This window comes from Manihot esculenta, chromosome 11 (assembly GCF_001659605.2).
Source record: "Manihot esculenta cultivar AM560-2 chromosome 11, M.esculenta_v8, whole genome shotgun sequence".
Taxonomy (NCBI): Eukaryota; Viridiplantae; Streptophyta; class Magnoliopsida; order Malpighiales; family Euphorbiaceae; genus Manihot; species Manihot esculenta.
This window is the reverse complement of record NC_035171.2, coordinates 10,800,796-10,822,266: the sequence shown is the minus strand read 5'-3', so window position 1 is coordinate 10,822,266 and position 21,471 is coordinate 10,800,796. Positions and strand designations below refer to the sequence as shown.

The 21,471-nt window shown below is 40.2% G+C and overlaps 1 protein-coding gene across 1 annotated transcript; it reads left to right on the top strand.

Annotated features, from left to right (window-relative positions):
- The first annotated feature begins 15,971 nt into the window (after positions 1-15,971).
- LOC110625746 (calcium-dependent mitochondrial ATP-magnesium/phosphate carrier protein 2) lies at positions 15,972-19,303 on the top strand. The gene is made up of 4 exons (XM_021771369.2): positions 15,972-16,883; positions 17,694-18,479; positions 18,602-18,692; positions 18,784-19,303. Exons 1-4 carry the CDS (start codon positions 16,466-16,468, stop codon positions 18,974-18,976), a joined length of 1,488 nt encoding a protein of 495 aa, XP_021627061.1. The 5' UTR covers positions 15,972-16,465; the 3' UTR covers positions 18,977-19,303.
- Positions 19,304-21,471: the final 2,168 nt, after the last annotated feature.

Below are 21,471 nucleotides of genomic sequence, written 5' to 3'. Positions count from 1 at the left end.
CCCTGAAGTTTTCGGCCTATGTAAAATCTTCTTTAAGGGTTGGTCTGTCATCACGACTCCTTGGTGGCCTTCTAGATAAACTCTGAATTTCCGGACCGCTAGCAATAAGGCGTAAGCCAATTTTTCAATGTTCGAATATCTGACCTCAGTGTCTCTGAGTACCTTGCTAACGTAGAAAACAGGTTTCTGTTCTTCTTCTTCCACCCTTACTAGTACTGCGTTGACTGCTTGTTCTGAGGCCGCCAGATATATCAGAAGTTCTTCTCCTTTTATGGGACTGCTGAGCACATGAGGCGAGCTAAGATACTTCTTAAGTTCTAAGAAGGCCTTTTGGCAATCTTCTGTCCATTCGAAATTCGGTACTTTCCTCAACTTTTTGAAGAATGGCAAGCACTTTTCTGCCGACCTCGACATGAATCGGTTAAGCACTACTACTCTCCCGGTTAGTCTCTGAACATCTCTTACACAGGTCGGTTCTGGCATATTCAATATGGCTTCTACTTTTTCCGGATTGGGCTCAATGCCTTTACCACTCACCATGTACCCCAAAAATTTTCCTCCCTTAATTGTAACGCCCCGGAAATCCGGACCGCTACTGATAGAGCCAAATTTAGACCCATTTTCTATATTGTTATTTATGTCAATTTACATATTTTCTGCCTAATTTTGTGGTTTTGATCTTATTTTGCAGAAAATGGAGTAAAATGGTAATTTGGCAAAAAATGGCTCTAAATCTGCCCAAAAGAGAGTAAAGATGCACAAGCATGGTTTGCCCAACTTGTTTGCCCAAACCAAAGTGAAGCTGAGAAGAAGAAGAAAAGCGATAAGCTGGCTGTCCAGACTGTTTGCCCAAACAGCACTAGGCAAACAGCGAAGCAAGGCAGAATGTAGGCAGAAACTGATCCCAGACAGCCTGTTTGCCCAAACAGCGTCGGGCAAACAGCACCAGCAGGCAGAAACCAGCAGAAATCTGCCAAACTTGCTGACCAGGTCAACACGAATCCCCACGCACTCCAAACACGTGGGACAGCTCAGAAACACCTGTGTACACCTCAGCAAGCTCTCCTACATATTCAGGAAGCCAAGAAATAAAAAGACAAGAATGCCCTCCAAGAATTCAAGACTAAATAGGAAAAAAGAGTCCCAAACTAAAAAGGAAAAATAGGGCAGCCTCTTCACCTATAAAAAGGCATGCAAACCAGCAAAGAAGACATCCTGGAATTCGGGGGACTATCCTTGGATCAAGACACCTACGGCAGAAGCTGCACCAGCAGCTGCGCCCTTGCGCCAGCCCTTCTTCTTCCTTTTTCTTGTTTTCTTTCTTTTCTTTTATGTTAGTTTCAGCCATGAGTGGCTGAAACCCTTTTGCTAGTTGAAGAATAAGGTGAAACTTTGGTTGTTCATGGATTGTGAGATCTGAACCTTTGTGTTAATCTTTTATTAATCAATATTTATGCAATTTTGTGCTTAATTAATTGTTGCCTTGTTATCTTAATCAAATTGGCCTATTGATTATTGATTGCAAAGTTATAAATCTGTTTGTTTGGATAATTCTTAGTCCGTAATTGCTGGAATTGTTCACACACAAGAACACTTGGTGTAAAAAACCAAGAAATTGCATAATCTAGCAATATCACCATGCTTATGGGTAGCTAGAATTAGGTCTCTCTTTCTCTTAATGCAATCAACAATTGTTTGTTGCCTATGGCCCAAGGACGTTCCTTGGCAATTTGTTGATTAGTGATTGATTAGAGGACGTTCCCTAATTGATCTAAGCTTAAGGAGGGATTTGGTTGGTGAGAAGCTTCTTCCACCTCCTAAACTAATTTATTGAACCTAATAAAAGAATCTTTTGTGTCAATGATCAATCCCAACAACTAAAGTGGACCCAATTCTTCAACTGGGCTTTTCTCATTATTGATTTCTCTTTACTTTATTACTTGCTTTACTTGCTTGCTTTCAATTCTAGTTTAGACATCAAATCTTCAAAACCCCCAATTTTACTTTTATTGTCTCTTTATTTACTTGGTCTTGATAAGAAGAATAAATAGTATTGATTCCCTGTGGATACGATCCCTTTGCCACTGTCTACAAGTTATTAAATTGTTGGTAACCAAAAGGGTTATTTTTGACCGGCCTCGACAACCGACTGTCAAAAATTGGCGCCGTTGCCGGGGAATCAATTTAACTAATCTATTTTTCTTTCATGACCAGGTCTGGATGCAAGGACATTCAACCTTACGATCCAGAAATTGAGCGCACATCAAGGCAACTAAAGAAGAAGAACCAAGCCTCAAAAGCATCCACATCAACACCTGCTGTCCAAACAGCCCCTGTTGAAGCCTCTACTGTCCAAACAAGGACAGCAACTACTGTGAACAGTGCTGAACCAGCAATAATCCCAGAAAATCCTGCAGACCAGCAATTTACAAAAACAGCAACCTGCTGTCCACCTTCTGCTGCATTTTCTACTGTCCAAAAACAGCAACCTGCTGAAGCTGCTGTCCAAGGGACAGCACATACAAAATCTGCCATAACAGAACTTGGAGTTGCTGTTCAAAACAGAACCAGCAACATTCTTAATCACACCAAACCATTGCAGATCTGAATCATGGAGGAGGAAAGTACATCTAATCTCCCTTCTCAAATTCCTGACCTAACCTCTGTTGTGGAAAGATATGTCTTAGCTCTACAGGCTCGAAAACTTCAGCAATCCCAACCATGTAGGATATGTGCATATGTAGGACATCTAACCTCTGAATGTCCTACACTTTATGAGGATGACCAACAAGTAGATGCATTTGGAGGATACTATAGCCAGCCAAGACATGATCCCTACCTTGAGACATACAATCCATATTGGGGAGACCATCCGAATTATGATTATGCTGGGGTTGACCACTACCAGAACTACCAAGGAAATCAAGCTCAACCAGCACCTCCAAATTTCAATGACACTCTTAATGAGGTAGTGAAGACTATGCAAATGATGCAACAGCAAATGGATCAAATGGCCACCTCGTTAAGTGCAATCATGTTGAGAAGAGAGCAAGAACTTCAAGATGTATGGGATGATGATGAAAGTCCCCAAGAAACAGAACCTGCTGCTGTCCAAACACCAGCAACTTCTGGAAGTGCTCCAACTGAACCAGAACCTGTTGATGGTTTAGACATCATTGATTATTGGAGCCAAGAAACTTTTGATATAAATCAAAATGATATGCTAACCAATGATTTTTGTAGGGAGGACAGCCAAGAAGATGAAAAGAGCCAAGTGGAGCTGCAACACACAGCAAAGGACTTTTGCCTAGAGCAGACAGACTGTTGTTTGCCCAAACAGACTGGGCAAACAAGCAAACAGGCGGCAGAACATGCAGATGACTGTTTGCCCAAACAACCCGCAAAGGCAGATCAGGCAAGCCTCTGTCTGCCCAAACAGGTTCAGCAGCCAACTGAGATAGAATGCAGACCACCCAAGTCAATTCAGCAAGAAAACCTCAGTTTGCCCACATCAGTTGCCCAAACGGCTGTGGCAGAACACTGTTCACCTGCAAAATCAGCAGAAAAGCAACCATCAAGTTACTGTTTACCCAAACCAGCTATGCAGATTGTACAAGAAAATTGCTGTTTGCCCAAACAGCAAGTCAAGACAGATTGCTGTTCGCCCAAACAGCAACATAAGGTAGAATTTATTTTGCCCGAATTCGATACTAAATTGCAGCTACCTATGGAGAAACATGCATTGGAGTTCCAAGTGCTGCCCAATCATCTCAAAAATGCAAACACAAGGGCCACAAGTACACCTCACCTCAAAGAGGAGGAGCTAATCATGTTACTTCATGAGTACATGAAAGAAATAGGAGGGGTGATGACCAAATCCAAAGGCACGCTACACTTCTTACTCAATGCAGTTGGGACCCTTTTCCCTCCCCCAATTACTTGAGCCTTGATCAAATGGAGAAGGTCCAGCCCGTGACCTTAAACAAGGGCGCACCACACAAACCACACCAAGGGAGTACTCAATTTTCTTTGAACTTTATTTTTCCAATACATGAGCTAGGTGTGGGGGTGCACATTTTTTTTTTAGTCATTTTTAGTTTTAGTTCGAATAGCCACATTTTTGCTTTCAGCTAATAAAAAAAAAAAAAAAAAAAAAAAAAAACAGAGATATGTCATCGTTTGCCCAAACAGCATGGGCAAACAACCAGGAGTGCAGAAATCAGTACCATAACCCACTTCCAGGTTTTTAGTTATTTTGCAGGTTAAAGTTGGATGACCAACCTGTTTGCCCACACAAGCTGGGCAAACAGCATAGATAACTCAGAAAAAGTTGGCACACTGTCTGCCCACACAGCAAGCTACCTGTTCGACCAGCTTGTTTGTCCACACGGCTAGGCAAACAACAAGCCTTCACACAGAATGCTGCAGAAATTCCACCTGTTCTACCAGCCTGTTTGCCCAAACTGTCTGGGCCAACACCCAAGGCAGCAACAGCAACAAGGAAGAAATCCTAAACAGGGCAGTACTTTCTTCATCTTTATTCAATATTCTATTATGCCCTTCCCATAACAACTCTTCTTCTTCTCAAAACTTCTTGTTGCTGCACAAAATGGACAAAACCTTTGCATTTTCTGCTGTCCCACTGCATGACAGCATGTTTGGGCATCACACAAACAGCACTAGTGGGCCAACCAGCAGCATACCAAGCTGTTTGCCCACACAAGCTGGTCAAACACCTGCAGCAGGTCAGCAAGCAGCCTATATCAGTAGGCCTACCAACCAGCAGTCCACCACCAAACAGCATATCTTGCCACCTGCACGCAAAGACAGCTAGTTCACCCAGCTGTTTGCCCAAACAGCACTGGGCAAACAACCACACCAGGGAAGTACCAGTTTTTCTTTTTGAACTTTAATTTTTCCATACATTGAGGACAATGCATGATTTAGGTGTGGGGGTGCATATCTCTGAATTTTACTTTTAAGTTTATTTTTGCTTTAATCTTTAGTTTGCTTGCATTAGGCAAAATTTTTTCATTTTTATGCTTTCAATAATACACACACAACCACAACCAACCTTCTTCTTCTTTTTTTTTGGTTTGCTTTACTCAAATACATAGGCTATGTTGGATGAGCCTTCTTTCCATGACCCCATTGATGTGATAACTCTTTAAACCTAAGTTGAATCACTTGTAGTGAGTTGCATTCATTTTTGGGAATTTCCTTTTGAATTGAATCCTTGAGCTTGCCATGGTAAAAAATATATTGATGACCCTCAATCGATTGAGAAAAAAAATTAAATTTGTGTGAATGAACTTAATGTGACTTGATTTAGCAATTGGTGTTGATTTGCCCAAATCATTGAGAGAAAGAAAATTCAGCAAAGGCAAAGACCTCAAAAGCACAAATTGAAAATTGTTCTAATGGTCAAAAGACTATGAACAAGGCTAGTAGCCACTTGGATAGGTGATCAACTGAAAATCTAAACCTTCAAATCAAAAATAGGTTGGTGACCTTTCCAAGCAAGATCTAAAGTGCAAAAGCCTGAATAAAGTACTTCAAGGTAAGGGCAAGTCAATCCAAAAGCTAGAAAAAGTCTTAACATATAATGTGCATGATCTCTCTTGAGGAAAACAAATCCTAGCCATGGTAAGTAAAGGGAGACAAGGAAAAGAGGAAAGTAACCTTGGTGCATGCACACTTCACTACAATGCTTCAAAGTAGGGGTCTAGGGTATGAGCTTAAGTGGTAATAAGGATCAAGTGGAAAAAGAAGCTTGTTTGACTAAACCTATTTGCTTGAGGACAAGCAAAGGGTTAGGTGTGGGGGTATTTGATAGAGCCAAATTTAGACCCATTTTCTATATTGTTATTTATGTCAATTTACATATTTTCTGCCTAATTTTGTGGTTTTGATCTTATTTTGCAGAAAATGGAGTAAAATGGTAATTTGGCAAAAAATAGCTCTAAATCTGCCCAAAAGAGAGTAAAGATGCACAAGCATGGTTTGCCCAACTTGTTTGCCCAAACCAAAGTGAAGCTGAGAAGAAGAAGAAAAGCGATAAGCTGGCTGTCCAGACTGTTTGCCCAAACAGCACTAGGCAAACAGCGAAGCAAGGCAGAATGTAGGCAGAAACTGATCCCAGACAGCCTGTTTGCCCAAACAGCGTCGGGCAAACAGCACCAGCAGGCAGAAACCAGCAGAAATCTGCCAAACTTGCTGACCAGGTCAACACGAATCCCCACGCACTCCAAACACGTGGGACAGCTCAGAAACACCTGTGTACACCTCAGCAAGCTCTCCTACATATTCAGGAAGCCAAGAAATAAAAAGACAAGAATGCCCTCCAAGAATTCAAGACTAAATAGGAAAAAAGAGTCCCAAACTAAAAAGGAAAAATAGGGCAGCCTCTTCACCTATAAAAAGGCATGCAAACCAGCAAAGAAGACATCCTGGAATTCGGGGGACTATCCTTGGATCAAGACACCTACGGCAGAAGCTGCACCAGCAGCTGCGCCCTTGCGCCAGCCCTTCTTCTTCCTTTTTCTTGTTTTCTTTCTTTTCTTTTATGTTAGTTTCAGCCATGAGTGGCTGAAACCCTTTTGCTAGTTGAAGAATAAGGTGAAACTTTGGTTGTTCATGGATTGTGAGATCTGAACCTTTGTGTTAATCTTTTATTAATCAATATTTATGCAATTTTGTGCTTAATTAATTGTTGCCTTGTTATCTTAATCAAATTGGCCTATTGATTATTGATTGCAAAGTTATAAATCTGTTTGTTTGGATAATTCTTAGTCCGTAATTGCTGGAATTGTTCACACACAAGAACACTTGGTGTAAAAAACCAAGAAATTGCATAATCTAGCAATATCACCATGCTTATGGGTAGCTAGAATTAGGTCTCTCTTTCTCTTAATGCAATCAACAATTGTTTGTTGCCTATGGCCCAAGGACGTTCCTTGGCAATTTGTTGATTAGTGATTGATTAGAGGACGTTCCCTAATTGATCTAAGCTTAAGGAGGGATTTGGTTGGTGAGAAGCTTCTTCCACCTCCTAAACTAATTTATTGAACCTAATAAAAGAATCTTTTGTGTCAATGATCAATCCCAACAACTAAAGTGGACCCAATTCTTCAACTGGGCTTTTCTCATTATTGATTTCTCTTTACTTTATTACTTGCTTTACTTGCTTGCTTTCAATTCTAGTTTAGACATCAAATCTTCAAAACCCCCAATTTTACTTTTATTGTCTCTTTATTTACTTGGTCTTGATAAGAAGAATAAATAGTATTGATTCCCTGTGGATACGATCCCTTTGCCACTGTCTACAAGTTATTAAATTGTTGGTAACCAAAAGGGTTATTTTTGACCGGCCTCGACAACCGACTGTCAGCTACCGGCGCTAGGATCCAGATCGGCGTAAGGCCGCCGGGACCCGTAGCAAGCCTGACATATAACCTGCGAACCTGTTCAATCCCATGCATGATCATACAATACTCATAAACCTGTATACTTTCTCATACATCAACCAGCTCAACCTGTGCATTCTCATAAACATAACATAAACCTCCACTGGAGCCCTCATCAATATACTCCAATGGGGTATTTCATACATACATTGAGCCTGGTTAAACATAATCATCATAATAAAAACTATAGATCATGTATCAAGGGATAACAAACACATATGGTCAAGCACTACTCTATTCCTCAAAATCATATCATTACATTACATGACCTTACAAAACTTTTTCAATATACATCAGATCATCATGTCCACATCTAACCATTCTATTACATAATTGGAAACTTTACTCTTCTACACTTCCTGGTCTAGCCCGAACCTGCAATCCTGGGGGGTAAAGGGAATGGGGTGAGCTACAAGAGCCCAATGAGCAGAATAAAAAAGCATTTAAAATACATGCGATCATGGAATGCATCACATCACAGACAAGCCACATCAAGGGTAAACCTGTCACCAATTAGTCCCATATTAACTCTGTGCCATGGCGTAGTCAAAGGCTCACTGGACTTCCTGTAATCATAACATATTAACTCTGTGCTAGGGCGTAGTCAAAGGCTCACTGGACTTCCTGTAATCATAACATATTAACTCTGTGTCAGGGCGTAGTCAAAGGCTCACTGGACTTCCTACCAGGGACTATTGGGTCATCCAACATTTACCCACATCAACAACGTAATGTGCCATGCAACATATTCGTGAAATTTCTAATGCAACAACCTAAAATATCACATGGCATATATGATGCATGAACATGCTCAAAAATTTATATCTCATTACTTTAAAAACTTAAGAGTTTATTCTACTCACCTCTGGTTGGCTCTAAAGACTCTGACAAGGTACTGAAGCAGCTAGCACTACTGGGGTCCTCGGTTCCTCGGGTCCGAACCTACACAGGTGGACTCAAATGAGGGACCAAACATACTAGAACATAACTCTAAGAATACCCCCAAAACCCCCCTAGAACATCATGAAATAATCACATAAAGATATGCATGAAATGGCTGAACAGGGCACTTTCGGCGGCACCTTCGGCGGCCGAAAGTCCTGGATAGATCCGAAAGTCAGGCACTTTCGGCGGCACCTTCGGTGGCCGAAAGTCCCAGACAGAGACGAAAGTCTCTTTTCGGGGGCAACTTCGGCAGCCGAATGCTGCCTCCACAAAGGGGGTTCGGCGGCCGAAACTCCCTTCGGCTGCCGAACCTGGTTTCTGCCAAAGGGCAGAAACTTGGTTCAAACGAACCTCTTGCCTCCCAAAACCTCTAATCATGCATAATCTTGCTCTACAACATGCATACTTCACATACATTACACCTAGGGGTCTCAAACTATCATATACCCCATCTACAGCACTTCAAACAGCACATAAACAAGCTACATTGTTCATCAAAGCATCAAAACCCATAAACTCATCAATAAGCCTAAACATGCATCTCTACCCATAAATCAACTTAAAGCTTGTTTAAAACACATAACAAGGGTGGATCCGAGCTTACCTCTTGAAGAAACGAGAGGAAAGGCGATCCTAGCTTCGAGATGGAGAGATTGAGCTCTTTGAACCTCCAAGTACCCAAAACTTGCTCTTTACTCACAAATCTTCAAAACAGAAGTTAAAACCCGTGAAAACCATGAAAGATCTAAAGAAAACACTCAAGATCGAGGGAGGAGCGGCGGAGACTCACCTTGGCCGACAACGGGGGAGAAAAAGCTCGCCCGTGCGGACCTAAGGGACCCTTTTATAGGTGGCTGGCCAGGCCACGTTCGGGGGCCGAATGTGCCTCCGCATGCATGCCATGTTCGGCGGCCGAACTTCATTTTCGCTTCCCTCACTCATGCTTTCGGGGGCCTAACGTGCCTCCAAAACGCATGCAAGTTCGGCGGCCGAAAGTCAAGTTCGGCGGCCGAACCTGGGTTTTCCTTCAAGCTATATTCATGCAAAAACTCATTTAAAATCATACGTAAAACCATTAAATACATGAAAACATTTCATAAAAAAAAATATGATTTTACCCTTCTAGAGGTCTCCGACATCCGAGGTTCCACCGGACGGTAGGAATTCCGATACCGGAGTCTAGCCGGGTATTACACTAATGAAGAAAGCACATTTTGCTGGATTCAACTTCATTCGGTATTGATCTAACACCCCAAATATCTCCCTCAAATCTGCTACGTGTTGTTGGAAAGTTGAACTTTTGACCACCATATCGTCCACGTACACTTCCAGATTTCTACTGATCTGATTTTTGAAGATTTTATTCATCAACCTCTGATAAGTTGCCCCGACATTTCTCAATCCAAAGGGCATAGCCCTATAACAGTAAGTTCCATCTTCAGTTATGAATGAGGTCTTTTCCTCATCCGACCTTTCCATTGGGATTTGATGATAACCCGACATAGCATCCAAAGAAGACATATAATCAAAACCGGCCGTTGAGTCGATCATTTTATTAATATCGGGGAGGGGGTAACAATCTTTAGGGCAGGCCTTATTTAGGTCGGTAAAATCTATACACATCCTGTATTTGCCATTGGCTTTTTTGACTAACACAGGATTTGCCAACCACTGTGGGTACATGACTTCCCTAATAAAGCCTGCCTCTTCTAGCTTCTGCACTTCTTCCCGGGTGGCCTGCTGCTTCTCTCTTCCCACTACTCTCTTCTTTTGCTTTACTGGTCTGGCCTTGGGGAGGACATTCAATCGGTGTGTCATCACTTTGGGGTCAATTCCCGGCATGTCTGAAGGCTTCCATGCGAAGGTCGGCGCGTGACTTTGGATCAGGGTCATGACTTCACCTTTTTGTTCTTTGGTGAGGCTGGCATTAAGACTGAAGACCTTGTTTGCATCTGCTTCTGATAAGGGGAAGGTTTCCAACTCTCCAACTGGCTCTGTCCGGGCTTCTTTTGTTTCATCTCTGACCTCCAGAACTTCCGAGTCGAGTGCTTCTCCAGTTGAGCTCGGCTCTGTTACTGTGGCCAAGTATACCGCTCTTGCTTCCTCCTGGCTGCCCCGGACCATTCCCACTCCTTCTTCCGTTGGGAACTTTAGTGCCAAATACCTGATGCTAGTGACAGCTTCAAAATCGAACAACGCCGGTCTCCCCAAGATTGCATTGTAACTCAGTGGAAGTTTGACCACCAAAAACACCTCATGATGGGTGCGAACTCTGGGTGCTTCTCCCAGGGTAAGAGCTAGCTTCACCTTTCCTTCTACAAGTACCGGTGCTCCTCCGATCCCCTTGATTGGTGACTGGTCCCGAACCAGCTGTTCTTCTGGGATTCTCATCTGTTGGAAAACCCGATATGGTAGCAAGTTGACCTTACTCCCATCATCTACTAGAACCTTCTTTACTCGAAAATTATTAATGATAGCCTCAATGACGAGCGCATCATCATGGGGCATCTGAATGCCTTGTGCATCTTCCGGAGAGAAAGCGATAGTCATGGGAGAGTGTTCGACGATTTGCATGACTTCACTATTGCTGGTCTCTCCTTCCCGGTTCCTCTTCTTTCCTCGACGGCTCATCCGTCCTCCCGTTCCTCCAACAATCATGTGGATGGTCCCACTGGACCCATCATTCACTGGTCCAGCTCCTATTCTCCTAGGGGTCTGAGCTGTCGAACCAGGCTGAGGCCTCTGTCCCTCTGGCTTCTTCACAAAATTTTTGAGGTGCCCCCTTTTTATCAGCCTCTCAATCTCCGCGATTAACTGAAAACAGTTATTCGTATCGTGCCCATGGCTCCGGTGGTACTGACAATACTTGTCAAGATTTCTTTGATCTGCTTCCGACTTCATGGGTTTGGGCCACTGGAGGAACTCCTTATCCTGGACTGCCATGAGCACTTCGGCTCTGGAGGCGTTGAGGGGAGTTGGCTTCTCAGGAACCCAGGGAGGGAGCACTTTTGGTTCAAGAGCCCGAGGAGGAGGAGGAGGCCTTTGATCCCTTCTCTCCCAGGCCTGCTTGTACGGCTCAAGCCTCTTTCCATGTTTCTTCTCGTGTCTCTCTGGCCTCCTCTCCTCCGGGACTTTCTCTTTTCCTGCCATTCCTTTAGCAAATCTACTCGTCACTAAGGCGTCATCCTGCCGTATATACTTCTCCGCCCTCTTCATCAACTCAGCTAGTGAGGTCGGAGGTTTCCTGCTCAAAGAACCAAAGAACTCAGCAGAGGTTGTTCCCTTTTGCATGGCCTCCACCGCCCTTCCTTCATCTAGCTCGGGAATCTGCAGGGCCTCCGTATTAAAGCGGGCGACATACTCTCTGAGTGATTCACCTTCTTTCTGTTTCACTGTTTCTAGATAGCTCGTCTTCCTATCTGCTGGCACCCCGGCTATGAACCGGCTGATGAAGCGGGTGGCAAGATCTCCAAAACTTTTAATGCTTCCGGCCTCCAGGCTGTTGAACCACGCCCGCGCTGGTCCCGAGAGCGTTGTTGGGAACACCTTACACATTAAGGCATCTGACAGGGTTTGCAACTCCATGAAGGTCTTATAGTTCATGACATGCTCTCTCGGGTTACCAGCTCCATTATAGGCCGCCATTGGCGGCATCATAAACTTCTTGGGAACGGTCTCCTGCTGCACTATCTTTGAGAAAGGGGAAGAAGTGGGCAAAGAGGTTTGGCTCTGGTCTTTCTTACCTAGCTCGGCTAAGAGCTGCTCCTTCAACCTTTTCAACTTTTGGTCCATTTTCTCGTCTGCTGAGCCGGATCTTCCCTCCAAGCTGCATTCCTCTTCTTCTGTTGCAGTTCCCATTGTTTCGGCAGAATAGTTGTCCGCCCCTTCATTTTCTATCATCTCTCTTGCCCTCCTCCCATGGATTCGGGCCTCCGGTTCTTCCTCTTCCCCGGTATCGCGGCTGTTAGTTTGGGGGCGGTCAAAGGTAGGTCGGGGTTCATTGGTTCTGGGTTCCTCCACCACTGGGAGTGCATTTACTGGGGTGCTAAGGCCCCTCTGTTGCATTATCTGCCCCAACCAGTGAGCAGTGGTCTGTAGCTGGAGAGCCATGGTTTGAATGTCCTGGTTAGACAGAGTCACGGTGGGAGTATTCCCTGCCAAGCTTGGCGAGGGATTAAGAGGAATAGGCGTTTGGTTATTCAACGTTGTAGGGCTAGAAAAAGAGAACTGCTGCCCATCTTGGGCAGAGCTCAGGTCATTTGGGATGTTAAGGTTACTTTCTTGGTGGTTTGCCATTGTGGATCTCAGTGGGTTTTGAAAGTGAAAACTCCGGTGATGAAAAGATCTCCTTCGTTTCCCACAGATGGCGCCAATTGATGATCTGAGATCCAATAGAATAGGGTTTTACAAGGGTTTTGATATTGAAAAATAAACTTAAACTTTCTGGGGTGGGGGTTCCCCTTTTATCCATTTCGCTATGCTTGCTGGTGAAGTGTAAAGGTCTCTCCATGATTGGGACACGCGTCTCTGACATACAGATTTGGGCGTACGAGGGTATCAGCCGCCTGCTCCATGCGTAACGGCCTCTGATTCTCCTTGTGCGTACGCTCAAGCGGATCTGCTAGGTTGTCTGAGTATGCCTCTGGATACTGGGCTGGGCCGAGAGTCGGGCCGGACGCTGATCCTAAGAGGAGAGGGCCTGCTGGTCGCGGACTGGGCCGGTCTGAGTGAAGAAGCTTGGATGAGCCTGGCCTTGAAGATTGAATGAGCCAAGCTTGTTGTGCATATCAGGTGCGTGGGCCTCTACGTTATGGGCCTTGGACTGTGGTCAAGCCCCTGGTCTGGGGTGAAGAAATCCAGCGGTCATCACTAGTGATTCCATCCTTTATAAGCAAGCTAATTGGATTCTGAAAGAGTATCCTCTGAAGCCTTTATCGAAAGAGAATCATGATACCTCAGTCCATTGGGTATCACAACTCATTGACCATGTAACTCACTCTTGGAATAGATGAGCCTTGAATGATAATTTTCTACAGGAGGATATTCAACATATTCTCACCATTCTGCTATCCTTATTTAATAGAGAGGATAAGCTTGTATAGTACTATCATCGACATGGCATCTATACTGTCAAATCGAGCTATATTTTAGCTCACCGTATGCTGACTTCCAATCCTTCTATGAGGAGCACTTCAGTAATATTGATGAGACCTGGAAAAGGATATGGAAAATTCATCTACCAAGTAAGGTCTCTATTTTTCTTTGGATGCTTCTAAGAGATAGACTACCCTGCAATGAGCCCCTTCATCATAAAACTCCACAAGTTGATCCTTCATATCATTGGTATGGTGAGAATGAATCTATTGTGCACTGTTTCTTCTTTTGTCCCCAAGAAGTAGCTGTTTGGACAAACTCTCCTCTTAGACTATGCTATACCCTTTTAGATTGTTCTGACGCTAAGAATTGCTGGAATAAATTAATTAAGGTCATTGTAGCTCATCTTGAAGGTTCTCTCCTGTCCCAAATAGCAGTTTTTATCCTCTAGCACATTTGGAAAAGTAGGAACACTCGTCTTTCGATATATAAGAGATCTAGACTGTATTATTATTAATAATGCCCTCTCTCATTTGGATGATTTCACTACTACTTCAGCTTCTTTAGAGCCAGATCCCACTCAGCCACCTCATAAAAGAATCCCTTTGACTCGTTGGCTCCCCCCTCCGAAGGGATTTATTAAGTTTAATTTTGATGCAGCTGTGAGTTTAAAGGCTAGTAAGGGATGTTCAATAGTAGTTGTTAGAGATCATAGGGGCAATCCCTTAGGCTGGAACTGCAAATTTTTCTAAGGCGTTAGGAATTCTTTAGTCTTGGAAGCTTTTGCTTGTAGAATAGTTCTTTTAACCAACCAAAAGAGTTACTCCAAGGTTATTTTTGAAGGAGACTTCTTGATGGTGATCCTAGCTATATCTGGTCATGATATCCCTTAAAGTATTGAAGATCTAATCAAGCATGTTAGGCACCTTGCTTCATCTTTTTCTTCGGCCTCCTTCGTTTACTGCTTTCATCAAGGAAACTACGCAACTCACTCTTTTGCTGCAAAAGCCATGCGTGACCCCAATTTCTTTTATAATCTGATGGCTCAAGATAGCTTTGTTTTTTGCTCTATACCATCCTGATTTATATGCTTTCAACCTTTGACAATATATATATATATATATATATATAATCAAAATGTTAATGTTATTTTTTAAGTCATTATCGATTAGGACCCATAAATAGAAAGTTAACATTGAAAAAAGATATTATGAAAACCTCTCATAATTTGTCCATTGAATGTGGTCCCGCTGAAGAGAGAGTAAAGGGATATTTTCACATTAAAATCACGTAAGTTGTCCATTCAATGCGTTCATTGAATTTTTTAGGAAATGTTGTTTTTTCTTTTCAAAGAAATTAAAGTAAAAGGGTAAAAGATTACGTATTTCGTCATTGAATAAGTTAGATTAGAATAAAAATAAAAATATAAATATAAATTGAAAGTGAAGAGTAAAATAAAAATAATAATAATAATATATTTAAGATCTCTCCTTTACTACTGAGAATTTTCCTTGACTTCATTTATATTTTCCTTGTTTGAAATTTTAAAATTTTATTTTAAAACATAACAAGGAAAAAATCAATTTTTTTAACCTTAAAAAATATTTTTAAAAAATAATTATTTTAAAAGAAAAATTATAAAAAATATACACGAATATGTGTAAAAATTGAATTTTTTTTTCTCTCTACATATATTTTATTTCCAAAAAAAAAAAAGCTACTATTAATTTTGATGGTTGATTAGAAATCCATCCAAGGAGATTGGAGATGGCTATTCGGAAAGATTCTGCAACAACGCACTCCAATCTTTTTAAAGGGGATTTGGCTGTTTTGTTTGCATCGGAGAACCTACGCTAATTGGTACGGCTACCCCACCAAAAGGAATATGCTTGCTGTTGGAAGCTGACGGAATAATTGTTTCTCTTTTACAAAAATTTAAAAAAATCGCAATAATTTTTAAAATTTTATTTTATTTATAAAATAATTTAATTATAATAAAAAATTATTCAAATTAAGTACACTAAATTATTATAAAATATTAAATTAAATATTAAATTAAAATAATTAAATTATTATAAATTTAATAATTAGATTTGACATTTTTAATATTGAGATTGAGATATTATTGACTATTTCTGGATAAAATTTAGAGTTAAATTTATGCGATTAATTTTTCTTTTTTAAATTTTTTATGAATATAACATTATGCTTTTCTTTTTCAATATTAACATTACGATGGTTAAGTTTTATTAAATATAATTATATTTTTCTATATAATATTAGTAATTTTTAGTACAAAATTAAAAATAATTAAATACATTTTCAGTATATATATATATATATATTTTTTTTTTCTCTTTTATTGAAAAAAAGAAAAAGCTCAATGCTCTTGTGGCTCACACGGAGCACCGTTCGATTAGCATCGCATTTTTCCTCTTTATTTATTTATTTATTTGTATTTAATTTCACGTCTTTCATTTTTTTGTGATGGATACCATCTCGAATTCCAATGTGACTGGCGATCCTACTGCTCAGCTCCGGCCAAATTCTCCCCGGCGATATTTCAGCTTTACTTCAACGCCACGCACGGCGGGGGATTGAATTTTCTTTTGATTCTTTCCTTACTGAATTTTTCTCTACGGTAAAATCTCTATTTGACACCTTCTCCTTCTCTGGTCTTACCTTGCATTTTGAATTTGAAATTCCCTTCTCTTTGACCTCCATTTATTTAGACCTACTTGGATTTTTTTCAACGATCATGAATCGGATTGAATCTTCCTGCATTTTGTCAAAGTGAAGATTTGGGGTTATTTTTTTCTCTACATTTTATGTTTGATGCTTGGCGACAATCGCTCCTCCTTAATTATATATATATTTAGAGAGAGGGGTAGATAGATTTGGGGATTTTCTTTTTTCTAAGGTCATTTCTGAATTTGGAGGTTTGCATATCTGTTGCTAAAATGGAGGCGAAATCCAAAAATGGCAAGGAACAAAGATCGAATTGTTGTAACCCAGTTCAGAAACCAGGGCCAGTGACCATGGAACATGTTCTATTGGCTCTGGGAGAGACCAAGGAGGAGAGGGAGCAGAGAATTCGTGCTCTTTTTAATTTTTTTGATGCTGCGAATTGTGGGTATCTAGACTATAACCAGATTGAGAAGGGTCTTTCTGCGCTCCAAATACCTGCCGATTACAAGTATGCTAAGGATTTGTTGAATGTGTGTGATGCCAATAAAGATGGGCGTGTTGACTACCAGGAGTTTAAGCGATATATGGACGATAAGGAGCTTGATGTCTACCGTATTTTTCAAGCCATTGATGTTGAACATAATGGTTGCATTTTGCCAGAAGAGCTGTATGATGCACTTCTCAGGGCAGGTAAAGTTAGACTTCCCATTTGACTCTGCTAATCTCTCTTTGTGCTTCTTCCTTCAATGACTTACTAATTCTATTCATTCTAATTGTAATTGCACTAGCATTCTTCCTAATTTCTAGCAAAAACCAAGTTATCACTATCATTTAGTTTGTTTACTATAAATGCATTTTAAGGTGCATAGGTTTTAATGAAATGAATTTTGGAGTAATACACATCTACCTAGTAATCTCCTTTAGCATACTCAAATCTTAAAATGTACACATTGGCATGTTTCCCCTCCTAATCAAAATGTAAGGTCGTTGAAGTGGTGAACCTGGAATCCCAGATTGATGGCATGATATGTGGCTGCAGATTAGGCCTGAATTTTCTATTCCCAACTACCCTACTGTTTCTAGCATGCTGACTGTAATTTCTTGTTTTATATGTAGTTTGGATGTTGCGAAAAATGCATTATGCACCTCTATAGAAGAATGTAGATTGTGGAAAGGGTTGTGGGAATCTGTTCTTTCTAGCTACTGCTTAGTGTAAACTGGAAATGCTGAAATGATAATAAGGAGCCTGTAGTTTATGATATTCTTTTTTCGTTTGGAAGCACAGGCCATAGTTTGCTTCATTGTACAACTTTTATCACTTTTGTGGAATACAGTTTCCTGTCAGCCTTCTCACATGTGTTATATGCTTTTTTAACCTCACTAGCATTATTCTGACCTATCATCTTTCACCTAATCATTGTCTTGGTTCAAAGTGTTTGGAAATTAGAATTGATATTTTGTAGGTTCATTCTATAAGCCACACCAGTCTTTCTTTTGTAGGGATTGAAATTGATGATGAGGAGCTTGCACATTTTGTTGAGCGAGTGGATAAGGATAACAACGGTGTTATAACATTTGAAGAATGGAGAGACTTTCTTCTGCTGTACCCTCATGAGGCTACTTTTGAGAACATCTATCATTACTTGGAAAGGGTATGCCTGGTTGACATTGGGGAACAGGCTGCTATCCCAGAAGGCATCAGTAAGCATATTCATGCTTACAGATATCTGATTGCAGGAGGAGTAGCAGGAGCAGCATCTCGTACAGCAACTGCACCTCTTGATCGTCTAAAGGTCGTTTTGCAAGTACAAACAACACCTGCTCGTATAATGCCAGCACTGAGGGATCTATGGAAGGAAGGAGGTGTCCTGGGATTTTTCCGAGGCAATGGATTAAATGTTTTGAAAGTGGCACCAGAAAGTGCTATCAGATTCTACACCTATGAAATGCTTAAAAAGTTCATTGCGCAAGCAAAAGGAGGAGATAAAGCCGATATTGGTACTCTAGGGCGACTTTGTTCTGGTGGTGTCGCTGGTGCTGTAGCACAAACTGCTGTTTATCCAATGGATCTTGTAAAAACCCGATTGCAAACTTATGCTTGTGAAAATGGGAAAATTCCTAACCTTGGGGCAATGACAAGGGATATATGGGTTCAGGAAGGACCCCGGGCATTCTACAGGGGCCTTATTCCATCTCTTTTAGGAATCATCCCTTATGCAGGCATTGATCTTGCTGCATATGAGACCTTAAAAGATATTTCCAAGAAGTACATTCTTCAGGACAGTGGTAAGGTCTCTTTTATTTCCTATTTAGCAGCTTTTGTTTTTGAAATATTTTGCTTTAATGGTTTTCATTTTCTGTTTTTCAAATGTCGGGCTTCATTTTGAAACTACTACTTTCTGTTCTAGAACCTGGTCCTCTTGTGCAACTGGGATGTGGGACTGTGTCTGGAGCTCTTGGAGCAACATGTGTTTACCCATTGCAGGTTGTCAGAACAAGGTAAGATGTGATCCTGGTGTATGTTGTGACATGGCCTAATTCTTTCTTTTAGCCCCAGTGTATATTGCCTAATTCTGTTTCTGGTCTTCAGAATGCAAGCTCAGCGTTCTGACATGGGTGCTGCTTACAACGGAATGTCAGATGTATTCAGAAGAACTTTTCAACATGAAGGGATTAGGGGATTCTACAAAGGGATATTCCCGAACATGCTCAAAGTAGTTCCATCTGCAAGCATTACCTATATGGTTTATGAGGCCATGAAAAAGAGTCTGGATTTGGAATAATAAATTGTGCTGCTATTATCATACTTCAACTACAACTGACATGGCTAACTGTCTGCATGACAAATTGTGGGGATGGTCTGTTGATGAAGATTTAAATGATTGTAATAAGTTTAGTAATTGAGTAGGTTAGGATTGCTTCTATTATATTGATAGAAAATCCTGCATCAAATACATTGAAGGACAAAATTGGGTTGTCCATATGCTTTCGCACTTTTGTTGTACGATACAAAAGCATAAAGGATAATGCACTCAATAACTGAGTTTGTAATTCTTTTTAGTGGCAAATTTTGATAGAATTATTATAAAACCTATGCCTTTTTTTTAGTATTCTTTCTTTGGTAACACCTGATTATGGGATTTCTGCTGCTGTACTTATCCACACTGACTTTAAAATGAAGAGGGTTGCTCCTAAGCCATTGGTCATTGTATGCTTGTTTGGTGTCAGTTACTGTTAGGATTATTATTTCAAAGATGTCTTCTTCTGGTTTCTCTGTGACCTCAGCAACTGCATATCCAGATTTTGTTTCGGATTGTGGACAGCTTTATGAGGACCTAAAGCTCATTGCTTATATTCAAGAACACAAGGGAGGTATTAGACCTTGCCTCAAGGAGCTGGTTAGATTCCTTGTCATCAAACATCATAAGATTTAATATCATATTCTCCATTTCAAGCTTTATGTATATTTCTATGGGAAATGATATAATGTGATCCCCAGAAACAGAATTCTTCATGGTTCAGGGTTTTATATGAAAATCACAATGTGATAACAGTATTTATGTTCTAATTTCTTGATTTGGTTTCTTGATGTCATGTAATAATAGGTCTCCAAAGACGTGAGAAGAGTTGCAGATTGAGATGGGCTAATTATATTATGTCTGATATCAAGAGAGGAGAGTTTGGTACAGAGGAGGAGCTAAAGATCATTCTACTTCATGCTTCTTTAGGCAACAGGTAAAATTACACAACTCATGGTTAATTGATGTTGTACTATAATTCAATTCAAAAATTTCTGGTCCAGAGGATATGTTTTCAATGAAATAAGTTTATATATTGATGATGCAAATTTTATTCTGATAAGTTTCTTATTGCTAAAATATATAAATTGAAGAATATTTTGTTTTTAACAAGCCATCTCTCCCACTTGATGGGTTTTTGTTGTCTGGTCAAATCAACTAATAGTTCTATTTATATATTTGGAAATCTTGATCATGAGTTGTTTTATTCAATAACCTTATTTGTTTGTTGTGTATGCTACTTTTATTTTTATAATCTCAACTCTGTTTTATGTTTATGTTGGAAATCAGGTGTGCATGGCATTACTTTCTATTCTCTTATATCAATGCAAATAATATGTTTCTTTTTTTCTTTTGAATATTTTTTTACTTATAAGACTAGTTAAAAGTATGATGTTTGTGTTAAAAATGTTTTATTTTTTGTATATGTGTGTGTTTTATGTATATGAATTATATAAAAAAGTTTTGGATATAGAACGTCGTTTCAAAAAGGCACTCGCTTTGCATCTTGCCTAAGGCCATAGGGTAACATATTGCCTTAGTGTTGCCTCTCTCCTCTCTTCTTAACAACATTGGTCAAGTGTCAAGATTGCTTCATCTCAAAGATTTAATTTCAGGTACTTTGTGCGCTGAATTCAAATTCTATATTCACTTCAATTCAATCACAATTGAACGGAAATGATACTACCATATATAACTGGAATCCATATTAGTTGTTATTGCATTCTTTGTTTGGAGATTTGATTTGGTTGGTAACTGTTTCTTTTTTGCCTCAAATGTCATGGTTCTGCAGATTTACGAGTGTCGTCCTGAGAGGGAAAGAGTTGGGAAATTCCTTGGCTACATTTGGATAGTGTTGGTAGGTGACTATTGATTCTGATTGGCAGGTTTTGGGAGATTGTATACTCAAAGGATGGTTCTGGCAAAAAGGTTGCAAAAGTTATGCAGCTTAAAAGGGCGCAAGGTTACTGCCCAATACAATGCTATGACATATTCAGTTTGCGTGCAGCTATATATTCAAATTCTCATTTTAGTTTAAGTGTTATTTGTTTCTATAATTTCTTTCAATTGCATTTTCATCTATTATTTCTTTCTTATAATTGTATGTAATAAGCCCTTGTGATAGCGAGGTAGTCCTAATGCTCATTTCTCATATTTTTCATTAATTTAGAGTGCAGGGACTTGGTTATGCTTCACTCCAAACTCGGTGCAAATAATCACAACCTTCAAAGATGGTTCTAAAGAGATTGGAATGTCAATAGTATGTGCCAATGTAATAAATATTTGTGTGATGTATTTATGTCAAGTGCTTCAGATTTCTCAAGAATCTTACATAATCATAACTTCTGCATTGCATGCTATGTTTGTAAATGATTTCTTCTATGTTGCTGGCCAATTTAATAGTATTTATTATATGAGGCTTTTTTTAAAGAAGTATATATTTATTGTAATGGTTTATTAGTAGCTATGTATAATTATTT